The following is a 12,134-nucleotide window of genomic DNA, read 5'->3' as shown; positions in this document are numbered from 1 at the left end:
GATTATCATCCCCAACTTCCAGTGATCATTAATCTGGCAATTGGGAGATGTTGAGATATTTTTGGTGTGAATATACAAATCACTTTGCATCTGGATGATTTAATATCATCTCCCAATTCATTTGAATGGGCCCCATGTGGGACAGTGCCTGTCTCCCACCTGATTATCTTGTACTTACCCCAGCATTTAATACAGTACTGCTCAAACAGTAAGCACTTAATACATAACACTACTATTACTACTTTTATTATTATCCAAATTGCTGACTGAAAAGTCAAATAATTTGAGTAGTAGACAAAGCTTACACTAGAACTTAATATCATCATAATCCAGGTGATATAAAAGTTATGAAGGCTTTGGAATTAAATGTAATTGAACAGTCATTGATTTTTAATCTTCTGCAATCCTGCCACCTATTCCCATTTCTACATGAACAAATTATTCACTCTCCCATTTATCTGATAGAATTTTAAGACGTTATCGGCTATTGGACTCATACCTTTCATTCTGGACCATCTGCGATTCAGAAAACGGGATTCTTACAGATTCCGCAGGCTCAGGACTTTCTTGCTTAAAACTGCACAGCACCATTTTGACAGATAAGTACATATATTACTGTGTAAATAATGTAATACTGCTCTCCTTTCATTCTATCTGCATTAGTAAGATACCACCCCGGTTCAAATGCCTGTCATATCTGTATTTCAGTATCATTTTGATTCAAATGGATTAACATCCAATCTCTCAAAAAAGTCTAGACCCATTTGGGTAATATGGAATACACATATCCTGTAACTGCAGCAATCCTTCTAGGAAGGTGTGCAAGATATCCCTGCTGACTCAGTTCTTTCCCATCCCATTCTCAGCATGATTCTTAACCTACTTGGGGAAAATATCTGCAAGCTCCATAATCTTTCTTCCTCACTATTGCACAGTATCAAACTGACAGTTGATACATATATTAATGTCTAAATAATATCACTCTCTTTCCCATTCATCTGCATTAGTGAGATACTCTCCCAGTTTGAATGCCTCAGTAATATGTACATTTCAGTAGGATTTTGACTTGAACAAATTAAGACGCAATCTCTTAACAAAAGTCTAGAACCATCTGGGTAATATAGAATACACCTGTCCTATAACTGCAGCAATCCTTCTAGGAGGGTGTGCAAGATACCCCTGCTGACTCAGTTCTTTCCCATCCCATTCTCAGAACAGTTCGTGTTTAGTTCAGAAATATTTCTCCAAATCCCACATTCTACCACTCTGCTCTTTCAGGGGAGGAACAGTCATGGCAGAGATCTCTATACAGTTTTCCTCCTGTCCTTTCTCATATTCCCTTCCCGAGGCCAACATGTGATAATAATTTTGACTATGGTAACCAATTCCAGTGTTTGTTCATTAAGCCACTGGGAGACACTGAGACATTTTTGGTGTGAATATAATATAAATCACTTTGCATCTGGTTGATTTAATATCTGCTTCCAATTCATTTGAGTGGGCCCCATGTGGGAAAGGAACTATGTCGCACCTGATTATCTTGTCTTTTGCACGTTTACTGGGTACATAGTAAGCATTAAACGTATAATACCATTACTGTTACTCTTATCGTTATCCAGATTGTTGCCTCAAAAGTCAAATAATATGAATAGTAGACAAAACCAAAAATGGAACTTAATAATATCTTATAACCATGGTAGTCTAAATGAAAAAAAAGCATTAGAATTAAATGCAATCAGTCCGTTTTTTAACTTTGTATATTCCTCTGCCTATTCCCACTTATACAAAGACAAATTATCTGCTCTCCGAATTATTCAAAAGATGTTTAAGATTCTATCAGCTATTAGCATCCTACCTTCCACCCTGGAACACTGGCAATTCAGGAAATTCGATATCTACAGGTTCCATTGGCTCAGGGTTTTCTGCGTCACTGCTGCAAAGCATCATGTTGAGAGTTAATGCATATATTAATATCTAAATAAAATAATATCGCTCTCCTTCCATTCCATCTGCATTAGTGAGATACCACCCCAGTTCAAATGTCTGTGTCATATTTTTATTTCAGTAGCACTTTCCCTCAACATAAACAGATTAACACAGAATCTCTCAAAAAAAAGTCTACAACCATTTGGGTAATGTGGAATACACATGTCCTAAAACTGCAGCAATCTTTCTAAGAAGGTGTGCAGGACATCCCTGTTGACCTGTTTTTTTCCATCTAATTTCCAGAGCAGCTCTTGATCACTTGAGAAAAAAAAATATGCAAGTCCTATAATTTCCCTCTCGAATTTTTCAGGGGAGGAAAAGACACGATAGAGAACTCTATACATCTTTCCTCCTGTCGTTCTGCACATTCCCTTACAGATGCTGACAAGTGTCAATATATATCACTACTATAATTACTATTATCATCATCCAGATTGTTGTCACAAAAATCATATAATTTGTGTAGTAGACAAAACCAACACTGGACCGTAATAATGTCTTATAACCTGGGTAATCTACATGAATAAGGGCTTTGGAATTAATATAATCAATCATTGTTTTTAACTTTTTAAATTCCTACCACCTTTTCTCACTTACACATGGATGGATTATTCACTCTTGGGTTTATCTGATAGATTTTTAAGATTTTTATCAGCCTCTCCCCCTCCATCAATCAATCATATTTATTAAGTGCTTACTGTGTGCACAGCACTATACTAAGTGCTTGGGGAAAACAACACAACAATATAACAAATACATTCCCTGCCCACAATGAGCTTACAATATGCGGGGGGGGGGGGGAAGACAGACATTAATATAAATAAATTACAGATATGTACATAAGTGCCATGGGGCTGGGGGATGTGATGAGTAAAAGGAGCAAGTCAGGGCGATGCAGAAGGGAGTGGAAAGAGGAAATGAGGGCTTACTCAGGGAAGGCCTCTTGGCGGAGATATGCTTTCAATAAGGCTTTTAAGGTGAGGAGAGTAACTGTGTGTTGGATATGAAGAGGGAGGGCATTCCAGGCCAGAGGCAGGACGTGGGCGAGATGTCGATGGTGAAACAGACAGATGGGGGTACAGTGAGTAGGTTGGCATTAGAGGAGAAAAGTGTACGGCTTGGGTTGTAGTAGGAAAGTAATTAGGTGAGATAGGAGGGGGCAAGGTGACTGAGTGCTTTAAAGCCGATGGCAAGGAGTTTCTGTTTGATGCGGAGGTGGATAGGCATCCACTGAAGGTTCTTGAGAAGTGGGGAGACATGGACTGAATGTTTTTGTAGAAAAATGATCTAGGCAGCAGAGTGAAGTATGCACTGGAGTGGGGAGAGACAGGGGGCCAGGTCAGGTCTGCTACAGGTTCTACTGGCTCAGGGCTTTCGATATCACTGCCACTGCTACACACAGCATCACGTTGACAGATAATACATAGAGTAACGTTTAAATAATATAATACCACTCTCCTCCCATTCCATCTGCATTGTGAGATACTATCCCAGTTCGAATGCCTGTGTTATATATGCATTTCAGTAGCATTCTGACCCGAACAGATCAGCATCCGATATTTCTAAAAAATGTCTAGAACCATTTGGATAATATGGAATACACATGTCCTACATAACTGCAGCAATCCTCCTAGAAAGGTGGTAACACATCCTTGCTGACTCGGTTCTTTCCCATCACATTCTCAGCACAATTCTCGTTTACTTGAGAAAAATATCTCCAAACCCCATAATCTACCACTAGACTATTTCAGAGGAGGAAAAATCATGGCAGAGTTCTCTATATGTCTTCCTTCCTATACTTTCTCACATTCCCTTCCAGATGCTGATGTGACAATATTTTTGATTATCATCCCAAACTTCCAATGATCATTAAGGAAGATGATGAGCTATTTTTGGTGTGTATATACAAATCAATTTACAACAGGATGATTTAATATTTGCTTCCAATTCACTTGAGTGGACTCCATGTGGGACAGGGACTGGGTCCCAACTGATTATCTTGTACCTTACCCAGTGTTTAATACAGTAAGCATTTAACATGCAACACTTATTATTACTCTCATTATTTTCCAGGTCGTTGCCTCAAAAGTAAATAGTTTAACTAGTAGACAAAACCAACTCTGGAATTTAACCATGTTTTATAAGCTGGGTGGTCTAAATGAAAAAAAGGTTTTGGAATTAAATGTAATCTAACAGCCAAAGGTTTTTTTAACCTTTTATATTCCTGCAACCTATTCCCACTTACACACAGATGGATTATTCACTCTTTGATTTAACCAAAAGATTTTTAAGATCATCTACTAAGCATCCTGGAATATTGGTGATTCAGGAAATTGGTCATCTATAAATTCCACTGGCTCAGGGTTTACTATCTCACTGCGGCAAAGCATCACATTGACAGTTAATAAAGATATTAATATCTAATATAACCCCACTCTCCTTCCATTCCATCTGCATTAGTGAGATACTACCCCAGTTCAAATGCCTATGTCATATCTACAATTCAGTAGTACTTTGCCTCAAACAGATTAACATAAAATCTCTCAAAAAAGTCTACAACCATTGGGTAACATGGATTACTCATGTTCTATATCTACAGCAATCCTTCTACGAAGGTGAGCAAGATATCCGTTTACTTGGTTTTTCCCATCCCTTTCTCAGAACGGTTTTTGCTTACTATAATCTAGCCCTCTGCTTTTGCAAGGTGGGGAAAAGTAATGGCGGAGAAGTCTATACGACTTCCTTCTTATCCTTTCTCATTTTCCCTTCCAGATGCTATGTGGCAATACTTTTGATTATCAACCCCAACATCCAATGATCTTTAATCTGGCCATTGGGAGATGTTGAGATATTTTTGTTGTGAATATTCAAATCACTGCGCATCTGGATGATTTAATATATGCTTCCAATTCAATTAAGGACCCATGTGGGTCAGGAATGTGTCCCACCGGATTATCTTGTTTCTATCCCATTGTTTAATAGAGTGCTGGGCCCATTGAAAGTGCTTAACATATAACACCAATTATTATTACTACTGTGATACAGGCTGTTGCCTCAAAAGTAAATAATTTGAGGAGTAGATGAAACAACACTGGAACTTAATACTATCTCATAACCCGGGTGGTCTAAATGAAAAAACATTTTGGAATTAAATGTAATTAAACAACCATTGGTTTTTTAACCTTTTATATTCCTGCCACCTATTCCCACCTATACCTAGATGGATTATTCACTCTTATTTATCTGAAAGATTTTTAAGATTTTATGAGCTATTATCATCTTACCTCCCATCCGGGAACATTGGCGATTCAGAAAACAGGGCTCTACCATGTTCCAGTGGATCAAGGCTTTCTCTTTCACTGCTGCACAGAATCAGGATGAGAGTAAATACATATATTAATGTCTAAAAAATATAATACCACTTTCCTTCCATTCCATCTGCATTAGTGAGATACTTACCACGATTCAAATGCCTAAGTCGCTGTTGTATTTCAACAGCATTTGACTCGAACAGATTAGCACCCCATCTCTCAAAGAAAGCCTAGAGCCATATGGATAATATGGAATATACATTTCTTAGAAGTGCAAGAATCCTTCTAAGAAGCAGCACGGCGTACAATATTCTTTCTAAGAAACAGCACGGCGTAGTGGATAGAGCATGGGCCTGGGAGTCAGGAGGTCATGGGTTCTAATCCCAGCTCCACCACTTGTCTGTGTGACCTTGGGCAAGTCACTTCACTTCTCTGTGCCTCAGTGACCTCATCCGCAAAATGGGGATTGAGACTGTGAGCCCCACGTAGGACAGGGACTGTGTCCAACCCGATTTGTTTGTATCCACCCCAGCACTTAGTACAGTGCCTGGCACATAGAAAGTACTTAAATACCATCATTATCGTCATTTTTATTATTATTAAGGGTTTGCAAGACACCCCTGCTTACTCGGTTCTTTCCCATCCCATTCTCTGCACTGCTCTTTTTTTATCTGGAGAAAAATATCTCCAAGTCCCATAATCTATCACTCCGCTTTTTCAGGGGAGGAAAAGTCATGGCAGAGATCTCTATATAGCTTCCCTCCTTTTCTTAATCACATTACCTTCCAGATGCTGACAAGTGACAGTACTTTTGATTATCATCCCCACCCTCCAATGATCCTTAATCTGGCCATTTCAAGATGCTGAGATTTTTTTGGTGGGAAAACACCTATCACTTTATGTCTAGATGTTTCAATATATGCTTCCAGTCAAGTTGAATGAGCCCTATGTGGAATAGAGATGGTGTCCCACCTGATTATCTTGCATTTAACCCAGCGTTTTAACACAGTGCTGGTTAATAAGAACTTAACATATAACACTATCACTGTTATCATTGTTATCTAGATTATTGCCTCAAAAGTCAAATAATTTTAGTAGACAAAATGTACACTGAAAATGAATTATATTTCTTAACCCAAGAGGCTGAGTGAAATAAAGGCTTTGGAATTAAACATTATGGAATGGTCATTGCTTATTTAAACTTTTAAATTTCTGCCTCCTAATCCCATTTATACATGGTCAAATAATTCTCCCTCTGGTTTAGCCAACAGATTTTTAAAATTCTGTCAGCTGTTGGATTCCTACCTTTCATCTTTCGTCCGTAGCCAGTTAAGAATATCATCCTCCTCAGGTCCCACTGGCAGTGAGTGTCCTCTCTGTCTGCTGCACAGAATCATTTGGAGAGTTAGACACACACATTAAAGACTAAATAGTATAATACAGCTCCCCTTCTGTTTCAACTACATTCATGAAATTCCATGCTGGTACTAATGTCTCTGACATGTCTACATTTCAGAATTAGCATGTAAGCTCTTTTGTGGATAGGGAACGTACCTGCCAATGCTCTTGTATTGTGCTCTCCCAAGTGCTTAATATAGTGCTCTGCACACAGTAAATACTCAATATATTTGATTGAACTGATCTACTTCATCAAAAAAAACACCTTCTAAAAACATCTGGGTAGTGTGGAATAGAAATGTCCTATAACTGCAGCAATTTAGGAAGGTGAGCCAGCTAACTCTGCTGACTCTGTTGATTCCCATCCCATCGTAAGTTCAGCTCTTGCTTACTTGGGAAAAAATAACCCCTACCCCCATAATCTTCCGTTGTGATTTCTCAGGGGAGGAAAAGACATGGCAGAAATCTGTGTTCCTCCTAACCTTTCAAATGTGCCTTTCCAGATGCTGACATTTGACAGTACTTCTGGTTTTCATGACCATCATTTCCATTGACCTCTATGTTGCACATTATGAGACGTTGGAATATTGAATTGTACTTTCCAAGTGCTTAATACAGTGCTCTGCACACAGTAAGTGCTCAATAAATATGACCGAATGAATTGTTGTTGTGAATATACACATCACTTTTACCTGGATGCTCTAATATCTGCTTCCAATCCACCTGTAAGAGCCCTATGTGGGACAGGGACTGTGCCCCACCTGATTATCTTGACTCTACCCTGGTGTTAATAGAGTGCTGGACATGTACCAAGCACTTAACATACAACGTTTTTATTATTGTTTTTGTTATTGTTATAATGATTGTTCTTCACAATTCAAATAATTTGAATAGTAAACAAAACCTACACTGTAAACTGCATCACATTTCACAACTCGGTCATTCTAAATGAAATCAGGACATCTGAATTTAATACAATGGGAGGGTCATTGCTTTACTAAACTTTTAAATTATTGCCATCTATTTTCACTTATTCATGAAAATTATTCATCCTCCATTTTAGCTGATAGACTTCAGATTTTAACAGCTGTTAGCCTCCTATCTTTCATCATGCATTATCAGCAATTCAGGAAGGGGGTCACCTACAAGTTCAATTGACTCAAAGTTGCCTCATTGCTGGACAGGATCATTTTGACAATTATATAAATATATTAATTAATAAATAATACTCCTCTCCTCCTGCTTTGTTTGCAGTAGTGAGCGATCCCTACTGTCTTGAGAGAACCAAAAATGAGAAAAAAAATGAGGAGTTAATCTTGGACAGAACAGAGAATGCGAGCTAGGAAAACTAAAGAGTGGATAGGTTAGAGGGAAAGAGCTCCTGGCCTTTCTCACCTTCCATTCCAGGGCAGCTCTCTGAAATTACCTCTAGGCATCTATCACATTACTGCTTCCACTGATGCCTCGCCTGAACATTGGTTGATTTGAAATATCTTTGGTGTGATTACAAGAACAAATTTACATCTGGATGTTTTAATACCTGATTCAAATCTACTTGATCTAATAATCTCTAGAATATCTGACAGATTTTTAAGATTTTAATCAGCTGTTTTCAACCTTCCAGGCTGCAGCACTTGTAATTCAAAAAGAAGGAGTTATCTTCAGTCTTCACTGGCTCAGAGCTGCCTCTCTCATGGCCCTATGCCATCATTTTGACCATCGGACCATTATATTAATATAATATACTGATTACTAAATATACTACTCCTTATCCGCAACTCTTCGTTATCATTCAACTCTCACATCCAGACCACCGCCAAATCCTGCCGGTTTTTCCTGCACAGTATCTCCTGGATCATCCCCTTCCTCTCCACCCAAACTGCAACCTCCCTGGTACATGCTCTGGCCTTGTCACAGCTAGGCTAGTGCATCATTTAGACTGTAAACTCACTGTGGGCAGGGAACATTCAACGTACCTACCAACTCTGTTATACTGTACTCTTCCAAGTGCTTAATACAGTGCTCTGCACACAGTAAGGGCTCAGTAAATATGACTGATTGGCTGATGATTGATCAGCTTCCTCGCTGGTCTCCCGGCCTCCAGCCTCTTCCCACTATCATCTGTACTACATGCTCCTACAGGGACCATTTTTCTGAAGCACAGCTTGATGCTCATCTCTCCTCACTTCAAAGCCTACCACTGGCATCCTATGTCTCTTCTGCCTGAAACAAACACTCCCTACATTCAAGCTTCAGAGTGCTCCAACTTCGGGTCCCACCTTACCTAAGTGCTTTCTTACCTACGTGCTTTCTTCTCCCGCTCTTCCCCAACTTGCTGTCTTCATTCCTCCCAAACCAACCTTCTAGCTAAATATCAATCTCACTTCTGTCCCCTTGCTCATGCTGGCCCCCAGTATGGAACTCCCTCCCTTCCCACAATGGGCAGAATGCAACTCTCCCCCCATTCAAATCCCACCTAAAATCTCATCTCTTCCAACAAGCTTTCTTTCCCTGATGAATTTCCCAGCCCCATTTGCCACATCATCCTTTCAGTAAAGTCTAGAATTTATAAGCTTATTTACTCCCTCCTTAGTCCCCATGTCTATTTATCCACTTATTTATTTTTGACCTCTCTAGTAGATATTTTTGCTTGTCTCCCCCATTACAGTGGTGCACCCTCCCTGTGATCAGGGTACGTGCCCTCCATTATTCTGTGCGGTCTGAGTGCCTAGTACAGTGCACCTGAGCGAGTGGGCACTCAATAAATGCTGCGATTAATGCTACTCCAGATACGTGTCTTCAGCAGTATCAATCACATTTACTGAGTGCTGTGTGCAGGGCACTGTACTAAGCACTTGGGAGAGTACAATACAACAGAGTCGGTAGGCATGATCCCTGCCCACAGGAGCTTACAGTCTAGAGGGGGAGACAGACAATATATGAAGATGTATAATGATTATAATGCATTGATACTAATATTAATAATGTATTATTTATATACCGATATGTACGTAAGTGCTTTGGGGTTGAGGGAGGGGGAATAGGAGGGAACAGTACACAGGAATACAGTCACGAAGTCTTCCTACTCACTCGGGCCCATGCCAATTCCTCTGTACCTTTGCCTCTCTGTATTACTTGCACCAACCCAGCTGTTGGTCCAGTGGAATGAGCAGTGCTCCGGGAATCAACAGATTTGGATCCTAACCCATTTTTTGCCCACTGGGACTGTGCCAGCAGTGATGAAGGCTTTAGACCGAAGAACCACTTAGGGTGCTCCACGACAAAGACAAACCCAGCCGGAATCCTGAAAGAGTGAGGCCGTTGTGGGCGGCAGAGACTGCAGCGGTTTCCAAGGCAACCACCTGCTGAGTCAGGGCACCGATGCACAGCATCAGCACTATACTCTGATCGCTTCGGCCACAAATGGGTCCTGCCTGTAGAAACCCTTTGCATTTACCTTGCATTGTGCTACTCCCCCGCCCACCTACTCGCTCGTTGCACCCTGTGTCCCAGGAGGAACACAACAGTCGGTAAAAAAAAGAGTGAGTGGTGCTGGGCAATGCACAAGTACTATAATCAATTGCTTCACTCTAGACCGTAAGCTCCCTCTAGACTGCAAGCTCGCTGTGGGCAGGGAATGTGTCTACCAACTCTGCTACATTGTACTCTCCCAAGCGCTTAGTCCAGTGCTTTGCACACAGCAGGAGCTCAATAAATATGATTAAGTGCTCCATCCTGAAGCCTAAGGCTCATCCGTTGTTCCCAATGGGAGATTCTATCATTATCATTACATCATTTTCTGCACCACTGCTCCCTCCTTTAATTAAATTCTAATTATATGGAGTGATTAATTTTCACTAGAACAGGATAGAATTAAATATTTGATCTTTTTCTAGGCTCACGTTTGGGAAGTCTAAGAGAATGAACTTATTCGAAGATAAAAATGGGCATATATCTTCTACTTTTGGCCAAAGTAGCAAATAAATGTAAATCACTTTAGGCTTGTATTACTCCCCAAGATTCCAATCAAATGGACCAGCCTATAGTTCAAATCTTTCCCAAGCTGGCAATGGCTTAAAGTTATTTTCATCCAAAGAACCAAAAACTCATGTGGAATGTTATTTTAACTAGCTTTTTATAGAGGTAAAACTTTCTCAGAATCCAAGCAGATAAAGAATTACAGTGAGTTTAAACTTATCCACAAGACAAATAGTAAAATTAGATGCTACCAGAAGCCTCCTTTTATTTTACTGTCTTCTGCAAATGTATTCCTTTGCATGTAATATTAATAAGAAAGCAGCAACATATTAATCTGAACACTAATTAATCACAGATCTCACAGTGCCCGCATCTGCCAATTAATTTTAATAAACAAAATCAATGGCCTCCCCTGACTGCTATACTCATTAAATTACTCTTTTTAAGTGGCATGGATGAAATTCCGTTCACTGGAAGGTAGCCCACAAACAACAAGGCTACCTAGGGTTTATGTTGACATCCTCAACAGTATATAGAAAGTATGGACTGAAGCTGGGTATGCTCTGTCCTTTTCAAGACCCCCTCATTCAACTCCCAATGCTACTGGAAGGATTAGTACATCAAGTTTCATAGCCTTTCTGTATTGGCATGCAGCCTAGGGAAGTAGTGGCGGAAATAGGCCTAAGTAAACTGAGCCATCTGTTAAGGTAAAGTTGTGATGAGCAGCTCATTGGCTAAAGCATAAGCCAAAAAAGCCTGCTGTTGATTAGCTTTGTCGCCTTTTACAGAAATACAAGTAAACAATTTGCATGCCACTTACGAACATGACAGACAGCAATCCTCAGGAGAGGCAGGAAGTTAATCAAACATTCAAGGAGAAACTAGACAAAAATCTTGAGTTCCAGGCAGATTGATGGTTCCCTGAAACATTTCCAGGAAAATATAGTGTATTGTGTGAGGGTCAGCATTTTATTGCCACTCTTCCACCACCTTCTTGTGTAGCCTTGGCTAGGTCCATTCCCTGCTCTGAATTTGTGTTTCTGTGGGCATTAATATGTGTGTAGCTCTTTGCAGTGTGTTTTTTCAATCAGATTAGTCTTAAATTATTTCATCTTAATGTGGGCATTAATATGTGTGTAGCTCTTTGCAGTGTGTTTTTTCAATCAGATTAGTCTTAAATTATTTCATCTTAAGCCAATTTACCAAAGATTCTTGGGTTTTTTTTTTTAAAGAAGGATAATTTTTTTCTGATTTGGATCCAAATTTTGATTCAAGCAAATATTTTTAATTTTTAAGTTGAAATTGCTGAATATCAAACCCAAAGATTCCCAGGCTCTCTGGTATCCAAAATATCTGGGACTAAATATATTTTGGACATCCAAATACTTTGCCTAACAGAAGTGAGGCAAGGGATCTGGGGGTTCAAGAAGTTCCCCTGGTACCCTCACCCCTTGGATCAAA

The 12,134-nt window shown here is 39.7% G+C and overlaps 1 protein-coding gene across 15 annotated transcripts in view; it reads right to left on the bottom strand.

Annotated features, from left to right (window-relative positions):
* Positions 1–12,134, bottom strand: part of SYCE2 (synaptonemal complex central element protein 2) — a 51,300-nt gene that overhangs the window by 37,226 nt on the left and 1,940 nt on the right. For 14 of the 15 annotated variants that reach the window (XM_039910498.1, XM_039910507.1, XM_039910504.1 and 11 more), the window contains exons 3-6: positions 6,603–6,680; positions 5,271–5,348; positions 1,856–1,933; positions 500–577 (exon numbers count right to left, since the gene is read on the bottom strand). In XM_039910498.1, the coding sequence (XP_039766432.1) occupies positions 500–577; positions 1,856–1,933; positions 5,271–5,348; positions 6,603–6,680 (312 nt within the window). The remainder of the gene's footprint in view (positions 1–499; positions 578–1,855; positions 1,934–5,270; positions 5,349–6,602; positions 6,681–12,134) is intronic. The other variant, XM_039910500.1, reaches the window with a different exon arrangement.

Source organism: Ornithorhynchus anatinus, chromosome X2 (genome assembly GCF_004115215.2).
Source record: "Ornithorhynchus anatinus isolate Pmale09 chromosome X2, mOrnAna1.pri.v4, whole genome shotgun sequence".
NCBI lineage: Eukaryota > Metazoa > Chordata > Mammalia > Monotremata > Ornithorhynchidae > Ornithorhynchus > Ornithorhynchus anatinus.
This window is presented reverse-complemented; position numbering and strand designations above follow the sequence as displayed.